Below are 22,804 nucleotides of genomic sequence, written 5' to 3'. Positions count from 1 at the left end.
AGGGTGGAGCGCCTTTCTGTGCCTGGTTTATTTCGCTTAACATAACGACCCCCAGTTTTATCCATATTGCTGCAGAGGACAGGACTTCATTCTTTTTTATGGCTGAATAGTACTCCACAGCATGTTTCATCCTTAGTTGTCCATCCTTAGTTCCCACTTTCTGGCTGCTGTGAATGGCGCTGCAGCAGGCACAGGAGTGCCAAAGCCTCTCTGACGTCTCATTGCCTTTCCTCTGGATACACACCTGTTGGTGGGACTGCTGGATCATAATTCTACTTTAAAATCCTTGAGGCACCTCCAAACTGGTTTCTGTAATGGCTATACCGGGCACAAGGGCTCTCTTTCCCCCTTATCCTTGCCAACACTTGTTACTGTTAGTTTTTTAAAGAATGGCCCTTCTGGCTGGGATGCAGAGACGGCTTGTGGTGGTTTTAGGTTGCGCTTTCCTGATGATTGGTGAGTTGAGATTTTAAAAATAAAAGTGCAGCCTCAGGCCAGGGAGATAGCTCAGTAGAATAAGCCCTTGCCTGGCAAGTGCAAGGTCCTGAGTTCAATCCCCACTACTGCCAAAATAAAATCACAGCCTCTGCTCAGATCTATCGCTCCCTTCCTAATGGGTTTCAGGCACACCGAATCCTATTATGCCTTGTCCTTAAAGAAGTAACTATATATTCCTGATCGCCTTCCAAAAAGGATGTCATGGAGCTCATAACAAAAGGCAATAAAATCTTTTATGAGGATGGAAAGTGAGGACTGAAGGAGGAAGTGTGTATTTGGCAGGGTGGAGACCCGGCGGGGAGATTGCACAGAGAGCTCAGGCGGGAGGAAGCGCGCGGCATGGACCATAGCAGCCTCAGCTTCTGGAGGTCAAGATGAGAAAGAGGAGCTCCAGGGTGCTTCCTGCAGTTGACTCCACGCGTTAACCTGGAGGCCTGTGTGAGGAGCACAGTCTCCTCCTGGGCCAGGAACGAGCACCATCTCCCAGACCTCGGCAGCAGCCGCCTTGGGGGCCACCTTGAGTTACCGAGGTGCTGGCGTTCGTCCATGTTTGTGAGGGCCACTGCAGCCCGGGGAGAAGGCTCCCAGGAGCAGGTGCTCAGCGTGCTGCCAAGGGCAAAGAAAGCTTGGATTGTATGCCCAGCTAAAGGAGGGGACGTTCTGGGCAGGAGAGGCTGAGGCGAAAGTTGGGTGACAGATGGGTGTGGGGACACACGATGGGGTGCTCATGAGCACGGTGGGGGTGGTGTGGAGACCCAGGTGATACCAGCAGTCTGCACATCATGCGAGGGTGTTGTTGGCCCTGTGATGGGGGAGGGGTCCGGGTGAGACTGGCTGGGCGGGCAGGGAGGCATCAGCTCCTCTGTCCCCAGAGGAGGGGACAGCACTTGCTGGAGGGAGGCGGGAGGCAGGCAGTGCTGAGCAGGGCACTGGGGCACGGTGGGTTCACTGAGGAGGCAGGCAGGGCAGGAGGTGGGGTCAGGCATGAAGGGGGAGCTGGCCTGATTCCAGCAGGGAGGCCAGTGGGAGGGAGGACAGAGATACAGCGCTATCGGGAAAGGGCAGCTGCCCCCACTGCCTTGATCATCTGTAACTGACCACCGGGCCCGCAGCTCAGAAGACGGCTTGGGGCACAGGGCAACGCACCCCTTGCATTCACCATCAACCTGCCATGCTTCAGAGCAGGGCCCCGCGGTCCCCCGTGGCGAGGCTCTCCTCTGACGCACGAGTTTCGCAGAGACGTCACCCAGAATGGGATCGCCCCTTTCTGCTCCCTTGTGGAGCTGGGGCGTTAAACCCCACCTGCAGGGTGTCGGCTTCTCCCCCAACTCCAGCACAAGGGAAGGGTGTGCCAGGGAGAGTTCCACTGCTAGGCAAGTAAACTATATTTCGTGCACATAAAAGAAAGAGAGAAAAGGAAGGAAGAACAAGGTGGAAAGAAAGATGAAGGCAGCAAGGTGTTTTCTGGTACACCCAGGAGGTCATCTGTCACTTTGGCTGTGATGATGTCAGAGGGGCCTGGTGAAGGAAGGTGGTGGGGACGGGGCTTTGGCATTTTTTGCACTGAGCATGGAACTTGGGGAGTGCTGAATTACATCCCGGGCCCTTTCTTATTTTACTTTGAGATAAATAGTCTTGCTAAACTGCCCAGGCTGCTTCACATTTGGGATCTTTCTGCCTCAGCCTCAAGGGGGGCCGGAATTGCATGCATGTGCCACCACTTGCTTGTGCCATTTAGGGATCAGGTGTTGAGCCTGGTGGCCCGGGGGACTCTGCACATGAGTCACTTAGACGAACTGAGGCGTCGGAAGGTTTCTGCAGGAAGGGTGGAAAGGAGGCGAGGAGCTTCATCCTCACAGCTCTGTCCGGGGACAAAGGTGAGGGCTGTGCAGACCCTGAGCTGCGCACGTGCTCAGGGGACCACCGTGGGGACCAGGATCGAGCCCCCGAGGAGGCATGGTAGGAGGGACCCGGCCTGGACGGCTATTTCAGAGGTGGCTGGGCACCGAGGGGGCCACTCCTACAACTGCACAAGTCAGGAGGCTGAGAAAGGGCAGTTGTGGGGCAGTGTCTTCCGGGGACTGTGGCTGGCCTTGGGGCATGGAGACCTGCTTAAGGCCCTGGGTGTGACGGAAACAGCCGCAGGGTTCTGGGGCAACCTCCAGGCCTAGACTCAGGAACGAAGAAAATCCAGGACTCACCAGGGTCGCCTCTTCTTCCGGGCTTGCCACGCCTTCCAGGGGGACCTAGACGGGAAGACAAAGACAGCTGCGTGAGAAAGAAGCCGGGGTGCACTGGGGGCAGCCTGCCTGCTGCTCACACACCTCCCGGAGGACTGCCCCGCCCTCCGCCACACTTCGGCCTGGGCCTGCGGGGACAGAGCGGGCGGGCAGCCCCTCACTTCCGGCGCCTTCCCTGACCGCCTTCCTGGTCCCCCGCTCTCCCACCCCGTGATCATCCTGTCCTCTGTTCCCTTATTCATTTTCAAGTCCTCCCGGTCACCCTGGGTTGCTCTTCAGGCAAGAGAGTTTAAGGTTTAGCAGAAAAAATAAGGCTGGGGTGGTGTCCCAGGGAGTTCTCTCATAAAAGCGCTGATAAAGGCCCGCCGCTAGGATTCAGAAAGTGAAATGACAGAGCCGGTGGACAGAGACCTGCATGGACCGACTGAGGTGCTGAGGCAGCTCAAATGCAGAGCTATAGGCCGCTCCGCCTTTCTCTCGTGGGGACCTGCCGCAGCTCACCTGCACGCTGTGCATCCCTGCTTAGGCAGCAAAGCTTTCACCCTCGCCTCTGCCGTGTGCAGGGCTTTTGCCCTCCATCTACACTGTCCCCAAGGCCCAAGTGACCCTGATGCAAGAGAGGGCGGCTCCAGGGCACAGAATTCTGGCCACCCTCTGCATCCCGGTCATGGTCTGGCAGCGCTGTCTGTCCTCACAGGGTCCCCTGCAAACGCTGTGTCCTTCGTGCTGCCTCCCTCTCCACCTCATCGTCTAACCAGCCTTGACCTCCTATTTCTTGGAGGCAAAGACGAGCAGAAGTGAACTTGAGGGTGGCTGCTACAGTAGCACTTCACACTGCTGGCTGTCTTGCCTGCCCAGTGTGTGCCTGGCTCCAGGCAAGTCTGGAGGCCATAGGGGTTGAGTGTGATGGTACAAGACAATGCGCTTTCCTGCAAAGTCGGCCTCCAGCCCCTCCAAGAGTCCCTAGCATGACCCCGGGGAGAATCAGAGGCTGCCCATTGTCAGGGCTCAGGCGGGATGGCTCCTGGACAGCATTTCCCATTCTAGCCCTTTGCTTGTGGTGGGTGCCGGGCCTCTGCTCATCTCTGGCGTGGGGTTGGCCCAGGGCCGAGAATCAGGCACAGCTCTGGGTCAGAGGCGCTGTCTGGCTGTCATGAGGGGAGCCTGGCGGGGGAGAGGGGTGGGCTCTGGGGGACGATGAGAGGAGAGACTGATCCAAGTGGGCTGTGGTCCCTAGGTGCTGCGTAGGGCCCTAAAACTTCTGCGGGCCCATGTTGGAGTTGAGATGGAGTTTCCTGCCAGTCTGTTGGGCTGAGGGCTTGAGTTCAGGATTCTTGAGCAAAACTTGAAGTTTAGAGCATGTTACACCTTGCAGCCATGAGCTTGGAGGTGGAACCCACGCCAGTGACATGGCCCCTGAAATGGATCTTGAGTTTGGGGTTTGTACCAGAGTCACCGGGAGTTGTGGTGGTCCAACAGGGCCAGGGTTTTGCATCCCTGTAACAAGCAGCTTTTCACATCTGCATGGGACTTGGTTTCAGAAGCCCCTCTTGTTCTAGGCCAAGATTCGAGACAGCTGCACCCAGCACATGGCCAGCTGCCCCTGACTTCAGCACCTGGGGTCTCACTAATACCTCAGGCCTTCAGTGGGCAGGTATCCTCTTTGGCGCCCTGAGTGAGGCTGCTTATGCCTGAAACCTGGTGGCCCCGTCATGCAGGATAACTGAGCCCTGTGTCTCGGGGCTGGTCAGCACCTTCAGGTGCTGTTCTCTCCTTTGACCCATCTGCTTCCAGGGCAAACAAGGGAGTGGGAGCAGGGGCCCATGAGGCTCCAGTGCTTGTGGGAAGAAGACTCATCATTCGCCAACAAAATTTTGGGGCTCATTAAAGAACGTTGCCGGGGCATAGCAGGAAAGGGCCCGTGAGTGTGGGATTCTCAGGCTCTGCATGGGCCTGCGGCTGTGTCAGGATAGTGGTTTCTCGGTGGCATTGCTAGGTGCAAGTGCTTTTCCTGGGTGAGCTGGTGTGGCAACAGGCCTAGGAGAGAGGGACGCACCCAGGGCTGGCTGCTGCCCGGGCAGGGTGGGGTCCTTACCTCCCAGGGCCTTGGGTGAGCTCCCAGCAGGCCTAGAATTGGGGAGTCACAGGACTCAGGACCTATGAGGAGCATACACAGGGCATGTAGAGAAAGAGGATGAGGCTGCTCATGAGCTCTCTTGGGGCCATTCCTAGCCAGACCCTGGAGGCTTTTGTGACTATCACCATTGGACAACTGGTCTACCAGGTGAACTCTAGATTCCTACATGGGCAGCAGGCCCAAAGCCAAACCCATCGCCCAGTTACTGTCCGCACCTAAGTACAGGCACCACCAGTCCCCAGACATCTGAGCCAGGTGCCAGCTTGGAGTTACCCCACTGTACCCTCCTTCCCCCATGCCTACCCTAGACTGCTCCCCAGTTTGGCAAAGACGCCCAGTCCTCAGCCACTCCATCACATCCCTTTCTGCTGTGCTTGATAGAAGGACACTCACCGGGACGTGGATTCTGCCCCCCATGTAGCTCCGTGCCCCCAACTCCCCGATCAGAATGGGACCAGGTGAGGTGGCTGAGCAAAGGAAGGAGGGGAGGATGGTGAGGAGGCCACAGGCCCCAGAGCCTGGCCCTCTCTCTAACTGACTGTGAAGTCCAGCAAGATGCAGGCTCAGAGAGGCCCAGGACCACCTGTTTTGGGGGCACTGGCCATTTAGACGAGGCGTACTCTCAGTCCTCCTTTCTGCAGGAAGTGAGACTGGCCACGCTTGGCCAACAGAGGCCCTGGGAGAGGAGGCAAGTGCTGGGCTCCATGCACATGGTGAGGCTCTGCATGGTCACGTCTGACACACAGGAGGATGGGACAGGGGAGGGGAGGGCAGATGCAGAGGGCACAGGGAGCCCACCCTGGGGGCAACCTGGGCTCAGCATCTATGCCTGCCAGGTTGGCTTTTCATCCAGTGGATGTGAACCCAGGACCCCAGGCCTGCAGGTCTTCTGCTGCCCACCTGTGAGCCCATTTGCTCCCCAACATCTCTGAAGAAGATGTTAGGGCCCCTGGAGAGATGCCCTGCCTGAGGCTGTGTGTCTGGTTCCTGTGGGGGCCCTTCACACTCAGTGCACTACCAGGGCTCAAGGACAGCTGCATCTGACAGGCTGAACACTGGGCAGCCTCCTGGGCAGCTTGGCAGCCACAAAACAAGCCCCCAGGCATGCATGCCAGGCCCCTGCCAGAGTTTCCTCCTGGTCTGTTTTGCCTGATTTTCTACAAGTAGGAGAACCTCTCCTGTGGCTGTGGCTGACTTGGACATGCAGGAGGGTGCCGGGAGTCTGTCCCAACTGACCTATTCATGGGAAATAAGGCTGGGAGGGATAGGATGCGTCTTGCCCAGAGAGGCTGCTGGAGAAATTGTTCCTGCTGCAACTCTGCCAGTGACAAAGGCCATCTGGATCTGGGAGAAGGCCACTGTCCCCAACTCTGCCTGGGACCCATATGTGTATAGGTCAAAGATGGCAGCTTAGGCTCCCTCCAGAAGCTGTGGTAACAGAGCAGGAGAGAACAAAACCTGGCTGATGAGGAAGCCCTTCCCCGTGCATGCCATTTGCCTTCTTGGAGCCTCAGGTCCCCCACCTGTGACAGCCAAGGGAGAACCAGGTGAGCTGGCAGTGGAGGACACAAAAAGAGACCTTCTCAGGACCCCAGCAGTAATTGCCCCCAGGGGCTTCCAGGCCATCCAGGCCATCAATACCAGGGCCTTGGTATTAGTGGACTCTTCCGCATCCCCTGGGCAAGTGCTAGCTCCGTACCGGGTACCTTGGACAGAGTTCAGGCCAGCTTTGGACTGAGCTCTCAGTTATAACCCGTGGTCCAGCCTGCCTGCCTGCCTGCCTTTCTTTCTTCCTACCTTCCTTGCTCTTTCTTTCTCTCCTTCCCTTCCCCAGTTTTCTATCTTCCTTTTTTCCCTCCCTCCCTTCCTCCCTCCCTCCCTGTGCTTGGGGTGGCACTGAGGCCTTGTGCCTTCCGGACACATCCTCCAACCTCTGAGCTACCTTCACCCCACAGCCGGAGACACAGTGCAGGAGCCAGGTCAGCCCCATAGAAAATCCAGGGTTTGTGTCCCCAGTCGCTGCTTTTGCAGTCCTGGGCATCAGAGTGCAGAGAGCGAGCAGTTTGGGGACCCAATTTCTCCATGAAATCCTGAGGCTTAGGGTACTGCCCTGGCCAGAGAGGGCTCCAGCATGTAGCTAACTGACTCAGGGTGCCTGTGACTGCCATCTGCATGTGAAATCACTCGAGGAGGACCCTGGTTTTCTCAAGCACTGTTTGAGGACAGACAAAACGGTGCCATTTCTGGGTCGCAGAAATGACATCTCTGGTCAAGCCAGAGAACCCAGCTCCAGAGAGGGGCGGAGGACTCGACAGGCGTCCTCTAAAGACCCAGCAGTGAGGATGTGGCTGTCAAGATGCTGCTGTCCCCTACGCTGTCCTGTGGCCACCTCCGCTGAGGACAGCTCCGCAGCAGCACCTGCAGGTCCCTGTCCCTTCACACGGCCGGGGCTCCTCCTGTTGTGCTGCCTGTGTGGCCCCGCCTGCTGCCCGGCCCTCAGCTGTGACCCGCCTGCTTTCCTTCCTGCTGGCCCCAGCACAGCACATCTGTGCGCCTGCTCTAATTCAATCTGTTCAACAGCTCTGCAAACTGCGCCAATCTGTCCTGAAGGGACAAATGCTCTTACACCAGCAGCCCAAAGGTGGGAGCACCCCGGGTCCCTCTGCGGATGTCGGGGGTGTGACAGCCCTTGCCAAGGGAGCTGCCGCGCGAGAGGCCAGTGGACATCATGCCCAGTGAAATGAGGCAGCCTCTGAAGAGCAGATAACAAGTGATTTCAATTACACGAAGTTCCTGGAACAGTCAAATTTACAGAGGCAGAAAGTGGCACGTGGTGGCCATGGCCGGCGGGGGTCTGGAGAGTTAGTGTTTAACGGGGATAGTTTTACTTTCACAATGTGGAGAGAGTTCTAGGGCTGGGTGTGGTGCTGTCTGCATGCCAGTGTGCGTGGACTTAACACATTTTCAGCTGTACCCCAAAGATGGCCACACTGATGCATCTTACGTTATGCACACACAGTCACAGGTGACCACAAACACCCCCACTGGCCCTGGGCTCGTGGTGAGGCTGTGACCGGGCTGGACCAAAGAAGGCCATGCCTGCACTGCAGGCAGCCACGGCAGAGTGTCCACCACACTGGCAGTGAAGACAGTGGCACCTTAACGTCACAGGTGTCCCCAGGGTCACATGGTGAAGAAAGGGCAGACCTGCGATTCAGGTCTGTAGACTCCAGGGTCCACAGCCTGAGGCCCCAGCAACTCTACGGGGCAAACCTCATCACCTATGGATGCCCTCCTGCTTGGTGCTCGCAGAGGTCCCGGAGCCCTTCCGTCCCATCGTCCCCTGGAGCTGGGGAGGCGGGGCTGTGCTGGGGTGGTTCTGAATCCCCCCTTCAGCCTGGAGCTCCCTGAGGTCACCTAGGGCTGCAGAGGGGAGCGGGCTGGGAGCATCTGTGACAGGATCCATGAAAGCTGAGCCCACATGACTTCGCCTCACAAGTCTTAGACCAGCGGCACTCAGAGTGAAGGACTCACCCTCGTGGGGTGGTTCTTTCTGCTCACTTGCAGCCTGGTGGGGAGCCAGGCCAGGGGCAAGCCCAGGAGCAGCGGAGCAGGGCCTGCTGCAGGCTGAGCTGGGCTGGGCACATCGCCCGGTGACTCTCCGGTGTGAGCGGCCCCATCACAGGTGAGGGACTGAGGCCCACAGACGGGGGGATCTGGCTAAGCCTCCGAGCAATTAGGCGCTGGGCTTTTGCTGGCACTAAGGGAAACAGATCGTGGCTTTGGTCCCAGAGCCAAGAATGGAATGTTCCACTCAGGGGACAACAACACAGCCCTGGCAGGAAACAGGAAGGGCTGCAGGGGACCAGGGTCAGGGTGGGGGCCGGAGCAGAAGGCGGGGCTCAGGTGTACACTCCGGTGGGGGGCTCCCAGGGGACAGAGCAGGCGCAGCGTGTTAGCAGAAACCTCGCTGTCTGGAAGCCCCCAGCGCCCTGTCCCAGAGCGGAGTGGAGCAGGCACACTGGTGCCCAGCCACTGTGACCGGTGCAAGCCGGCACACGGGTGACCCAGTGGGGAGCGGGGGCGGTCTGGTGTGTTCCCCACAGCTCATGGGTCGCAACTTAATTCCCAGTGTTGATGGGGGCCTTCGAGGGCTGAGGAGGCCAAGGGAGTTTTTCCATCAGAGGTGAATTACTCCATCACTGTACAAGTGGTGTGTCCTACAAGAGTTTGGCCCTCTTTCCTCTCCCCTGTGTGCTCAGCTTTCTCTCCACACGCCCAGCCAGATGTGAGCCCCTGGCCTGGGTCTTCCCTTCCCTGCCCTCAGAACGGGAGGAGACTGAGCTACACCATGCCACACTCCACAGGTCCGTGGTAACCAGTGCCAGTTAAAATGTGCTCATGTGAGGAATTTGAGGTGTCGCCCACGGCCAGCCCTTGCTTAGCAGGTGCGAGGCCGGGAGTTGGTCCTCAGCATGCGCACTTGTAAGGAAGGGGTATATACAACAATCAGGTAAGCGAGTGAAAAAAGGAAGCTGGAATCGGAACAGGGTTCCCAAAGGCAGGGCACCCTGCAGGGTGCCGAGGAGGCTGCTCGCAGAGCCTGTGTGCTGTGTGCACCTCGACACAGCTCAGATATCGTTCCTTGTGTTGGAAGCTCAGTCCACCCGGGAGCGCGCCAGCATCGCTCCCCTCCCAGGGCCCTGACAGGGTGCGCTCAGGCCCTGTGGGGCAGCAGGGCTGGGCCTACTCTGGAACAGGATTTGGGGGTGCTCTGCCCCACCTTAGTTGCGGATTCTGGGGGGCTGGAAAATTGGCATCTTAAGCAACTTCCCGGGAGCAGCTGTTGCTGCTGGGCTGAGAAACACTGGAAGCCACTGGACTTCTTGGCTCTCTCTTTGTAACTACACACTATTTCCTTTCCTTTAAAAAAAAAGTCTTTTATTTATTTATTTGGTACAGAGTCTCGATATGTAGCTTGGACTTGTAGAGATCCTCCTGTCTCAGCCTCCCCAGTGCTGGGATTACAGGTATGCAACACCATGTCCAGGTTTTGGTGGTCGGCATGGTGGCATGACAAGCAGTACCGGGAATTGAACCCGGGTCCTTATGTTTGTTAGGCAGGCGCTTAGACTGCCGAGCTATCTCCCCTGCCATGCACATTATTGTCTTCCTCACCAAATTCTGGAGCCGCGTGGCCTCCTGTGCCCTCGTGCTTGCCAGGCTGGAGCCAGCGGAGCCTTCTAGAACCTCATCCCGGGCTCGTGGGTCCCGCAGTGACTGCTGCAGTCCCGCTGCAGTCACAGGGCTCTGCTGTGGGTCTGGCCGCACTGTTACATAAATCACCACTGAATTTCCACAGCTCCCTGACAGGAAGATGCCGCCACCATCTCACTCTACAGAGGAGGGGCTGGGCCCTGCTGCAGAAGCCACTGACCTGGAGGCCACTGTGTGGCATCCATGCAGTGAGGCTGAGATCTGGTGCCATAGCTCACACTGGGCCACCAGGCTGTTTTGTCTCTGGGTGAGCAGAGCTGGGACAGAGCCCTCCTCTCTCTGAATGGATCCCCAGGCTCTGGAAAACATTATTGGACACCCCAGGCCCAGCAGGGCCCTGGGTGGATTCCTCGTATCCGTGACTCCAAACCACTTCCTCTGAATCCAGAGTGATGAGGCTGCCACTCTGCGCCGTGGGCCACGTGCTGGCCTCATCCTGGTACTCTGTGCACGTCAGCAGCCTTACGACTGCCCCACGCAGTGGAGTTGGGGACCCTCATCCTTACAGACGTGGACCGTCAGTTACAAGAGGAGAGGTAACAGGCTCCAAGGCACAGAATCAGGAGGAGAAAGCCACAGAGTTGTCCGCCTCTGTCCCCCTGGTCCAGCACCACCAGCGTGTCTCCGTGGTCCACAGTTTCCTCCTCTTTTCCACTCTCCCATCCCCTCCCTTGTCTTTCCACTAGAGCCATGGTGTCCTTCTAGGTCACAGCTCTGATCATGCACTGCCCTGTGAAGGCGTCCACAGGTCCCCACTGGCCTGGGAGCATGGAGCACCTGCCTGGCCCTCTCCAGCCTCCTTGTCTTGCTCTACCCAGCCTTGTGCCTTTCAGGACTCGCTGCTGGAGTCCCGGCCTGGATGCACAGCCCTGGGAGCTATTCTGTGCAGATCTGTAGTACTATGCCTCCTGCTATGATTTTCCCAGAAAAACACTGGTCCCTCCTAGCCCAGCTCTGACCTGGAATCACACGCTGGCCACCCGCCGTCCCCCAGGCTGGGAATATTCACTCACTACAGGCAGCTAGCGCCCCAGGATGGAGCCGTCTGCCCCTTCTCAGCCTCACAGAGCAGTGGCCTTCGTGGATTCATCCTGTTCCTCTGAGGGCCTAGGCTAAGCCAGTTATGCCAGACCATGGTGGACGGGCCCCAAGGGGCCACGCAGAGGGCTCTGGAGACCAAGGCTGCCCACAGCGAGTGTCTGGGGCCAGTCCACTTGTTGTGGCCTTGGTTCCCCTTCATTCTGCAGCACCTGTGCCTGCCCCTCTGCTGTGGTCAGGGGAGGGGATGCCGGGTCATGACCAAGGGTAAGCGGCCACGTCTTCCTAGTGCTGGAAACCACTTAAGTGGGTTGAGCCCTAGTAAACTGCTCTTAACCACTCCCCAGGGAGAGCCCAGAGACCCCAGATAATTAGCTGCATGTGTGAGGGAGACAGGCCTGGTTTTTCTCCCAAGGATTTATGAGCTGGGGGAGTATTCTCATTGACCTCCATCTCAGGAAAGGCCTCTTTCTGGAACACTTGCTGAATATTCCGCCAACAGGGATGCACATGTGCTTGCAGCGAGCCTGCCCGACGTCAGCGCGGCTGCATATGGTTCTCATCTCCTGTGCGTTTTAGCACCGGCTCTGGGGAATGCGTGTGTTGCCGCCGGTCCCTAAACACAGCTCCAAATGAAGCCCTCATAACTCAGCCTTCATGAAAGCCATCGCTGGGCTTTCCAAACATAATTGGAAGTAGATTCAGGGTTTATTTATAAAGAATTTTTTTTAATAGGAAAAGGAGAGTGCTTGTGGGTTTGTTCTCCTAGTCCTGGTTCACAGGGATCTTGGGAAAAACCCCTGCAGCCTGCAACGTAACAGGCAGAGAAGAGCCCGTGAGAGTGTGAACGTGGTGGGCCGTGCGCCCGCGGCTCCAGATGGCCCTCTCCGCGCTCACCTGCGGGGCCCTCTGCTCCGCCCTCCCTGCCTGTGACCTTCTCTTCATTCCAGCATGCTCCTCCCGCATCCCAGCCCCTGCATCCATCCGTCCTGCTGCAGAAGCTGTCCTGTGCTTGCTCTGGGGTGAGAGAGTGACTGCACTCATCTGGGCATCACGCAGTCCTCTGCACCCTGGTCCGTCTACCACCCATCGGCCCATCCATCCCTCAGTCACCCACCCATCTGTCACCTACCCATTTGCCACCCATCTGTCCATGCACCCATCCGTCCATGCACCCATCCATCTATGCATACATGCATCCATCCACCCACCCACCCACCCACCCGTCCGTCCATCCGTCCGTCCATCCATCCATCCATCCATCCATCCATCCATCCATCTATCCATCCATCCATCCACCCATCCATCATCCATCCATTTACTCCCCATCCATCCACTCATCTGTCACCCATCCATCCATCTATCCATCCTCCATCCATCTTCCATCCACTCATCATCCATCATCCATCCTTCCATCTATCCATCCACCCATCCATCATCCATCCATTTACCCCCCATCCATCCACTCATCTGTCACACATCCATCCATCTATCCATCCTCCATCCACTCATCATCCATCCTTCCATCTATCCATTCACCCATCCATCCATGCATTCATCCATCTATGCATACATGCATCCATCCACCCATCCATCCATCCATCCATCCATCCATCCATCCATCCATCCACTCATCCACCTCCATCCACCCATCTATTGAATTATCAAACTTTGTTTGTCATTTTGACCATCTTCCCACCCAAGAAAAAGGCACTAATGACCCACTCATGTAGGTGCTGTGCTGGCCACCAAGACCACGTAAGTGGGCATGCCCATTCTGCCAGTCCATGTAGACATTACTGACCACCTGCGTATGCTAAAGAGAAAACAAAAGAGTGTGTCTTTGCCCTTGAGTAGCTCCCAGAGCCTAGGATAAGATTTGCAAAGCCAGTTACAGCCCAGCATGGGCGACGTGAGGCTCCGAGGCTCTGTGGGGAATGGATGCCAGGAGCCCTCTGGGTCACAGGGGTGGCCTCGGGAGGGTGCCAGCCTCTCTCTGTGCCCTCTCTGAATGCCTCCTGGGTGCAGGACTAGTGTTGGGCTTCTTCCTGCACCCCCCACACCCCAGTCTGTCCCAGAACACAGGCGCCTTTCCTCCGTGGAAGGCTGAGTGCTCACGCACTGGTCCCTTGACCTGCATCCTCCTCTGTCTGAGGACTCTGGGCACCTTCATATCTTCCTCTCCCACACTCTGGGTGAATACAAGACCTTTCCTGGTCCCTTCTCTCCTTGTCAGAAAGTCTCTTTCCTCAGTCTTGTCATTAATCTCTGCTTGGGCTGCCCTTTGCCACCACCACTTTCCCTTTAACCTCTCCCTTGGCCCTTCCTCTAGGGCTTTTGGGAACTTGGCCATCCTGCTCCCTCCCAGAAGAGCAAAACCAAAGTTTCTGGCCACCACTCAGCCCAGGAGCAAGTGGAATAGAGAAGCCCAGGTTCAAATTATCAACGACTCTAGACTTCAGTTTTCCCATCTGTAAAATGGGTCTGTTAGTATCCTTCTCGGGGAGCATTAATTGTTAGATGACAGGTGCCTATGGAGTAGCACTTTTTCCAAAACTGTATCTCAGAAAAGATTTTATATTCTCCTCTTTAGGGGACTTTTTCCTTTTATGTGGTACTCACTAAATTAAAATATTTTTAAAAACCAACAATCAACCTGTATTTAGAGAAGATAACAACCTAAACCAACCCAATAAATGTATGCTCCATGTGGGAATGGGGCAAGTCAAGGGGCCAACACAGAAGCAGCCTGACGGCTGGGGACAGCAGATCCCCCGTGTGGGGTTGTCCCTGCCGTGTTCAGAGCTTGACATCTAAGAACGAAAAGGTCGGAGAGGAGACGCCCGCCACAACAGGACGCTAAGAGGCAGACAAGTGGGCTGACTGTCTGCGCAGAGGTGAGACTCAAGACTTCAGCCAGCAACAGAGGAAGCTGGAGAGAGAGCCAGCCCGCGGCGGGGACACCCCTGACGCTCCCGCACGACCAGCTAGCCAGCCTGCGCCTGAACGAGGGCTCGGGAACTAAATCCGCCTTTTTAAGTATTTTAATTTAAAATATTTATGTACTTTAATTTGACATAATTGTCCCTATTTATGGGTATGATGTTTTAATACACATGTGCAGTATATAACGATCAGATTAGGACAGCTGACATATCCATCTTAGACACTTACCACTTCTTTGTCATGACCTATTTTTATAAAGTTTTATTAAGACACAGCTCTGTCCACTCGTTGGTTGTATTGGCTATGACTGCTTTTGCTCTACAAAGACAGAGTCGCATAGGCATGAGCAAAACTATATGGCATGCTGAAGCTAAAATATTTGCCCTCTGGCCCTGATCTGGACAGCTGCCCTGTGCCAACCTAGGCAGGAGCTTACGTGTTTATTCTCTGGGGAGAGGAAAACAGTCTCCAGACTCCGCCACCCCAGGCAGGAAGGAAGAACACCGGGAAGGGAAACTTTATCCCAGAGGCCACTGCTGACAGCCCCAACCATGTCCACCAAGCTGCCACATTTTGGGCTTCCACTCCAGAAGACAAGCCATAGGTGCCAGGCATGGACGAAGCCCCATCCTGAGAGGCAGAGGGGAGCAGTGAGGAAGGAAAGTAACTCAGATGAGACGGGGGCTCGTCCAAAGCAGAGTGCTTAAAAAGAAGCAGCAAGCAGCAGGCTCCGAGGTCAGGGTGGACATGAGCCCGTGCAGCAGGAAGGCGGCGCTGTTACACAGGCCCCCCGGGAACACCTGCCCCAAGCCTCGCAAGCCACAGTGGCAGCGACAGCTACAAGCGCTCTGACATGCTGTGCTGTGAGAGCCCTTGGAGCGTCTTAGGGAAGCAGAATGAAACACCCAGACACAGAAAAAAGCAAAGAGGAGATAAGAAAACCAGGCCAGGAAATCGGAATCAGGCCCTGCGATTCCTTCCTCCAATGGTAAAACTTCAGACAGACAGAAGGGAGAGATCTGGAAGGGAAATTATTCAAGAAATCAGATCTTTGGAAAGCTCATCTCTAGAAAACAGACCCTGAGAAGGGCTTTATCTTAGAATTCCGGAACACGGGATTAAAGAAAAGATGTGAAAACTTCCAGAAGAGAAAGTAGCAGGTTTAATCCAAAGGACTGAGGAACAAAGGCTCCTGAGGCTTTCGAGGCAGCACCTCACCCTGAGCAGGCAAGAAGGTGCAGGCTGTTGGTAGGGGAAGGAGACAGCTGGCTAAGCACCCTGCAGGGCGCCCTGTCTGGGGCTAGGGCGCGCATGACAAGCCCGGCTTCTCCCACCTTCGCATGGGAGACAGGCACGGCGCCACGATGGGCCACGTTGCAGAGTGCTAGGAACACAGGAGGTGAGGACGTGCAGGAACCTACTGGGAGAAGTGAGGGGGCTGCCCTAGGCTGGGGAGTGTCACAGGCGAAGGCAGAGCCCACGGTGGTGCTGAGTGGAGGCTCAGGCCTGAGCCCACGTCATAGCTACCTGCAGGATGCTGGAGCAGACTGCTCTGTCCACTCGCAGACTTTCTGAGACATTTTCTGGGGCTGCAGATTTGGCATTGGAGCAGTTCCCAGGCAAGACTGAGGCTGTGAGACCACCTAAACGTGTAGGCCAAGCTCAAGCCCAGCTCGTTTGTACTTTTTTGGGTGTCCTAGGAATCGAGTCCTGGACCTTGGCTTGCCAGGCCAGCGTCGCCACTGAGCTACATTCCCGGCTTCATCTCTGCGCTGCAGCCTCGGGGCTAGAACTGTCCAAACAGGAGGCTGCTCTAGGTGTTTGGGGCGCACACTGCTGACCTTAGCCCAGATGACTAGAGGCTTCACAGGGTTCAGTCCGTGGCCAGCTGTTGTGTTGCTTGTGGGCCTGTGGGGCGGCCAAAAGTCACGCAGGCAACGAGTGCTACAGTGAGCCGCTCACCTTGCGGGGTCCAGCAAGCAAGGACCAGAAAGCTTGGCAGGCTCCAGCGCCCCGAAAGGCCACGCCTCAGTGACCTCACTCCTCCCAATAGGCCCTGCTTCCTACACCCCATCACCTCCCAGTGGCAGCACAGCCTGGTGACCCACTGTTAGACACACGGGACTTTGGGGGATGTTTAAAGTCCCAGCTGGAATATCAGGTGGCACGTGGACCCCGAGGGGCGCGCAGGAGCACAGCCACTGGGCGGCTCTGGCCTCGGGCTCCACCTCGGTTTCAGGCCACGCAGGCTCTGTGAGCTGTGAGCGTGGTTGTCGCCTGACGTCCCGGCCTGGGTGCCTGGGTGCAGCATGCCAGTCTCAGCTGCAGCTTTTCTTTGACTCACAGCCCCCTCCCCTTGCCCCCATCGTTCCTGAAAGTTCACACCAAACTGGTTTCCAAATTTTGTGCCCCCAGGTGAAAACCACTGTATCCAGTTTCTTCTGTGAACCTCCCAGGTGAGATGGAAATCTGGTATAAGTGAGTAAGGAATCCACCAGAGTCAGCTTCGGGTTCTGAGGCACAGAAAGGGAGCCCTGCCTTCCGCTGTGTTTGATCCAAGGAGCAGCTCGGTCTCCGAGCTCCCTGATAGTCACCAGCACAGAATGCACAGTGCGGCCCACAGGAGCAGCCCGGCCCTAGAAACTCTTGTGCCTCCCTCTGCCCTAGCCGACCTCCCTGTCACTGGCCTGAGCAGAGCCAGTGGGAGTACGAAAGGCCTCACCCACAGCCTCAGATGCCACGGAGTCACTGCTGACCCCTGTCCTCCTGGCTATCTCAGCCTGTCTGGACACGGGATGACATGCCCCCGAGCTTGCCGCATGGCCCTGGGCTGTGTGACCAAGGAGCCCCTGGGAGAGTCCAGTGGCCTGCCCTGTGCCGCAGCCTTTGGCTGGCCATCCTGGGAGCAGTGGTGGCTCCTCGGGACCCCTGGGCCTCTGTCCTGCTGCCCTAGTACAAGAGAAGCGCCAAGAGATCCTGTCACTCAGCAGGCCCTGTCACCGGTGAAGGGCAGAGCTTGTGTGTGCAGCATTTCTGCTGGCTTGGGCCTCCCTCGGGTGCCTCCCTCCTGGGTCTCCCTGAGGGTGTGGAATCCTGCTGCACTCTGTGCTCTGGAGAGACCCCAGCATCTGGCCTTGCCTTGCCTACATCTCCCCACCTGGGCAGCCACCCACTGCTTCTTTCTGTTCTGTGCTCTGTTCCCAGTTTCCACACGGGAGGAGGTGGGCCTGGCCCCTCAGCTCTCAGCTCGGGTGCTGCGCTCCCCAGTGTCTGTGTCCCCCTGTTCCTTGCCTATTGAGGGTATCCATCCTTGCACTGGGGATTGAACTCAGGACCTTTCCAGGCAGGCTTTTATGGCCCTGAGCTGTCTCCCCAGCCCTCTCCATCCTGCTGGAACGGAAACATCTCAACAGGATGGACCTTGTCTGCTTCCTTCCCGGTGGCTGGAACACAGCGCTTGTTAAATAAATTGAGAACGTGCAGGCCCGGTAGAGAAGGAATGATGCTGCGAAGTCCCAGCTAGCAGACGGCTGTCAGGCCTGGGCATGGTCCTGGCATCACCCTGTTTCCTGCTGTGCCCTTACCTGGGCCCGGGGATGCCTGGCAGCTTGGGCATGGCTCTGTGACAAAAGAACTTTCTGTTTTGCTTTGTTGTTCGTTTTTAGCTACATTGCCCAGGCTGGCCTCAACCATGGCCATGGGCGTTGGGATTCCAGGTGTGCCACCATGGCTGTCTCAGCAAGGGACTTTCCAGAAGGCAGAAATGCTATGAGCTTGCACAGATGGTTGCAGAGCCTGCAAACCACATAGGATGTGGCGTAACCAAAGGCAGAGGTTTGAGGCCAAACAGATGTGGCTGAGTCGACTCGGCTGTTCACTCGCTGTGTGGCCCTGGGCTGTCACCTCATCTCCCTGGGACTGGCTTGGTTTCCCCACCTGTAACCTTGGCATTCGTTAGTTGTCTCGAGGCTTGGGGGAGACCTGGCACGTCGAGCCCCGAGTGCAGTGAGTGCTTTGTCAGCCAGGGTTTGAGGGGAGCACTCAGCATGTGACCTTGGAGCACTGCAAATGGTCCCCAGGGTGCACAGCCCACAGGCAGGGGCCGGAGTCGGTGGGGCCCTGGGACAGGAGGTGGAGTGGGCCAAGGCCACAGCATTCAGGGTAGCCCCGTGTCTATGTTTCAGAGCACGCTGGGCACCTGCCTGGCTTTTCATCTTCTAATCTCAGCTGCTATCAGCTGCTGGGAAACGGCTGAGCGAAGCCCAGTCCCTGGGCCAGCAGAACCTTCCTCTGAATTCCATGTGGAGAATAGAGCGTTCTGAAATAACGACACAGCTGCCCTGGATGGGCAGCTGGCAGGGCCAGGCCAGAATGAGGCACACACAAGCCAAGCAACGCCAGGACAGCGCACAGCTGCCAGGAGGCTGCCAGGGCCCAGCTAGGGCCCGGGGCTGTGGGCTGGGTGGGGGCTCCTGGAGTCCTGCCTTTCATGATGAGGTTCCTGTTCTGACTTTCCCGGGGTGCAAGGTGGGTGGAGGGTGGGGCTCTGCCCGTGAGCTTGCGATTGTCCTCTCCACATTTGTAAGCTCCACCATCCAACATGGATTGCAAGTTTCCCTGCTTTCTTGCTGTCAGGATAAACATAGGATTCCTACTCCCTCAATCAGATGCCCCAGGACAGCCGAGCTGTGGGGGATAGGCCAGACTTAGTGCATCCACGTGGCCGTGAGAGGTCTCCTGCATCCCAGGAGAGCTGTGGGCCCCTGGAGCAGTGGTGCAGGAGCGGGTCCTGGGGCTGTCTTCTGCAGGCTTTGAGCCCCTCCCAACTCTTCCCTCCCTTTTAGCTTGCATTAGCTTAGTGGATGTTTTTTGCGCTGGTGAATCGTGAGGACAAACTCCTTCAGTGACTCACAGGCACAGCTTTCATTTCTGCTGCCTGCTGGGGCAAGTGGATAAAAGACACAGACCCACGAGGTGAAAAATCACAAGGCATCCTGGTGGCTGATGTTTGATTTCTGACAAAGCCTTTCTTTACTAGAAGAAAAGAGCACAAGCCTCATAGTAAATTGTGAGTGGGACTGAATTTGAGGGCTGGAGAGACAGGAGGAGTGGCCCTGTGACACACTGGAGAGGAAGCATCTCTCGCAACGGGCAGCTGCCATGTACAGGTGTCCCTCCCTGAACGCGTGCCCTGCTGCAACAGACCCTCAGGTGCTCAAGTCCCTTTTCCAGAACGCGGTAGCGTTTGCACAGAACCTGTGCACATGGGGAGGCCAGCTGCTCCCGTCTCTGTATTACCTAAACCATGTAATGTAACGCGGATGGTATGCAAATAGCTGTCGTTCTGTATTGTTTAGGGAACATCAGCACAGAGCACCGCAGCCAGCTGAGCCGCACAGCCTGCAGCCTAAGCTTGCTACGTCTTCAAAGCGAACCTGAGGATTCGGAAGTGCAGCCGTAGTTGTAACTATGTTCCCCAGATCTTTTTTTTTTTTCAGGAGAAGCCAGAAATTGGGATTTTTATGCGAAACATCCCTTATTTTCAATTGTTGCCTCATGCTTTAAAAACACTATGGATCCAAAACACCTCCTAGTCTGGGCCGAGCCTTTGCCAGCCCCATGCGACTGTGGCTGCAGCGCAGCTCCAGCTCTGGCGCACAGCGCTGCAGTCCTGCGCACCAACCAGGCCTCTGGGCCCCTCCCTCCCCAGTCCGGCAGACCACAGTCCCCGCACTCGACCCCCATCCAGAGCCCTTCCCTGCCCATACACTTGCTTATTTTCTGCAACCTCTAAGGTGGTCCCAATAATCACACCTTTTCAGAAATGCACCCGATTTCCCTGGTCTGAGGCGCCAGTCTTGGGGCTCCCAGTCACCGGCACATCATACACCTTGGCGTAACTTTCCAGCCTCTGTGTCCTCTGCTGAGGCCGGTAGGCTGTGGCTCTTCAAAGAAAGCCAGGCCGTGCATCAGGCCCTAGCGGGTCAGCTGCTCAGATCTTGGAGGATATTGTCTCGGGATGAGTGTGGGGTGCAGGGACCCCAGCACGGGAAGGTACCCCCACCTCTTCCTGCCATGGTGGGAGCCTGAGATCTCATCCCTTGTCCCCCGCCCTAGACCCTGGTGGGTGTCTAAGCCGTGCCGTTGCTTGAATAAGTGTCCCCTCAAGGCCCAGTTATCCAAGGCTTGGCCACAGCCTGTGCAGCCACTGGGAGGCGGTGGGCTGTGGGAGGGGTGCTTGGTAAAGGCAGTTAGGTCACTGGGGGGTGTTGGTCAGGGGAGCCTGGGATCCTGCCTCTTCCCCTTCCTCTCCCTGGTTGCCATGGGGTATGCAACTCCACCACCACTGGATCCCTCTGTGATACCCAGCCTCACTATGGGCCAAAAATCAACAGGGCCAGGAGACCATGGACTGAGAGCCAGCACACGCCTTTCTTCCTGCTAAACTGGTTGTACCAGGCTTTTTGTCACAATTTCAGAAAGCTGACTTGCAGGTTCTCCGGCTGCAGGCCCGCCCTTCCTTACCTTCCATGTTTTCTGTTGCCCACGAGAAGGACTCTGGTGTCCAATCGATACAAATGACAACACACAGCATACATGTAACATGCAGGATCTTTTTGATACTTTTCCTATACTCAGCAGCCTGGCTGTATGTGTAAGAGACGGCGCTGTGGCTGCGGGAGGGCTGGCAGGATGTGCCTGAGGGGGGCTGCTCCCCACCTTGGAGGCAGGGAGTGGAGGCTGTCAGGCTGGAAGCTTGGAGATGGGCAGTGCCCGCGAGCTGCCCCTCTCGCCCTGTTTCCCAAAGTGTCAACTTCTGTCTGCAGGGCAGAAGGAGTGAGCTGGTAGAACTCTCCTGCCTCAGCCTTCAGAGGAGTCCAGCCTCAGCCATCACCACTACTGGCTCCTCTGAGAGCTGCGGCCAGGTGGTGTGACCAGAACTAGCGAGGTTCTGTTTTCCCAAGCTGTGTGTTCTGTTAAACAGCTCAAGCTGAAGGGCGGGACCCACTGGAGAAGATGGCCCTGGAGCCTGTCGTTTGCTGAACTGTCACAGCAATGGGCGTGGAGCACATGCCCATCCTCTCAGTGCTCTGGGAGGCTGAGGCAGGAATATTACAAGTTTACATCCAGCTTGGGCAGTTGGTGACTTAGGGAGTCCCTGTCTCAACATAAAAAAAAAAAGAGAAGAAGAAGCTGAGCCGAAGATGTAGCTCAGCTCAAAGGCCTCGAGTTCAAAACTCAGTACAACGACCACCACCACCACCACCACCACCACCACCGCCGCTGCCGCCGCCGCCGCCGCCAGCGCCACCGCAGGTACCACCGCCACCATCTGCTGGTGGTGCAGACCACCTGCCTGCTGTGGCCCAGGGTTTTTCATATATGTTGTCCCCTGGCTGTGCCTCCAGGGTTAGGACGTGGGGACATCACCACTGAGGTTACAGGCCAGGGGACAGAGCCTAGCTGCGTGGAGGTCCTACAGTGAAAAACGAAGCTCAAGCTGCCGCCCAGGCGCTGGTGCCTTGGCATACCCCGGCCGGCGCCAGGCCAAGTGAGGTCCTGACTCTCAGCAGGTGGCCTCAGGGCGAGGGGGCAGGGGAGGGAGGTCCCTGGCCAGGCCTCAGCTCTTCCGCAGCCCAGGAAGCCACGGCCTCAAGCCCCCACTCACCCAGAACTCTGAAAGAATGGTGTGTTCATAACTATTGTGGGGTACATGCCATGCTTTTCAAATTGAGTCTGTGTCTTGTGGGCCCGGGCGGGGCGTGGCTCGGTGGCAGGGTGTGTCTAGGATGTGGCAGGCCTGGGTTTGATCTTCAGGCTGCTATTAAAAGCAAGACTGTTGTGATTTCAAGTGATAGCCAGACTTTAAATTACCTGACAGCAATCAGAAATTTCAAGGGACATAGTCGATCTTCAGCCAGGGGCATGGGGCACTCCCTGCGAGCTGGTAGCATGAATAGGAAAATAAAACTAAAGATGCTGTGTGCTCAGATCCCGTGACTTGCTGGCGATTCCTCTGGGAACTGGGCACATGCTGGTGACTCCTTCCCGAAAGTGAGCCAGCAAATGGCCTCACACTGGAGCTTGCTAATCCTTCCGGCCAAGCAGGGATGGTAATTCCAGCACCTCCCCAGGGAGGAGAAGAGAGATCAAAAAGAAGTTTCCTCCCTGCCTGCGGTCAGCACAGGCTGAGGAGTCAAGCTTGGAACAACCCTCCGGACACTGGGATGATTTGCAAGCGATTGCAAAAGGCCAGCTTGCATCTGCACTACAACCAGCCTGCGATGTCTTTACAGAGAATCCCAAGTGATCAACAGTTGGCAGTAGCCCTGCTCTGTGTCCAGCGTGGCCCTGTGTTATGTTTGGGTGTTCAGGGCCTCCCACCCCACTCTCGCCTGTGTGCGAGGTGCTTGGGGCATGGGGTACGGTGTCCACTGGTGGCTCCATCCATTGAGTTCCCTAAATGACAAGCTGGCCATGGGCGGGACCTCCTCTGCTCTTGTCCTTGGCCCCTCAGCTCGCCTTGCCTCCTGGCCGGCCCTGCTTGAGCACCTTTTCCTCTCCCGGGTCCCTCTGGCATCTCGCTCTGCCCTGCAGCCTGCTGACCTCAAGCTGTGAGCCCAAATCAACCTCTTCCCTTCAAGCTGCAGGTGCTGGAATTTGTGTC

General features: G+C 56.9%; 1 protein-coding gene across 1 annotated transcript in view; it reads right to left on the bottom strand.

Moving 5' to 3' along the window:
• The window catches only part of Col23a1 (collagen type XXIII alpha 1 chain), a gene marked incomplete at its 5' end in the record, with an annotated part of 260,362 nt that overhangs the window by 44,427 nt on the left and 193,131 nt on the right, over window positions 1-22,804 (bottom strand). Inside the window, one exon of the mRNA XM_004629433.2 lies at window positions 2,700-2,744. Within this exon, the coding sequence (XP_004629490.2) occupies window positions 2,700-2,744 (45 nt within the window). The remainder of the gene's footprint in view (window positions 1-2,699; window positions 2,745-22,804) is intronic.

This window comes from Octodon degus, unplaced genomic scaffold (genome assembly GCF_000260255.1).
Source record: "Octodon degus isolate 3935 unplaced genomic scaffold, OctDeg1.0 scaffold00029, whole genome shotgun sequence".
Lineage (NCBI taxonomy): Eukaryota > Metazoa > Chordata > Mammalia > Rodentia > Octodontidae > Octodon > Octodon degus.
Note: the sequence above shows the minus strand (reverse complement) of the source record. Positions and strands in the feature narration are given on the sequence as shown.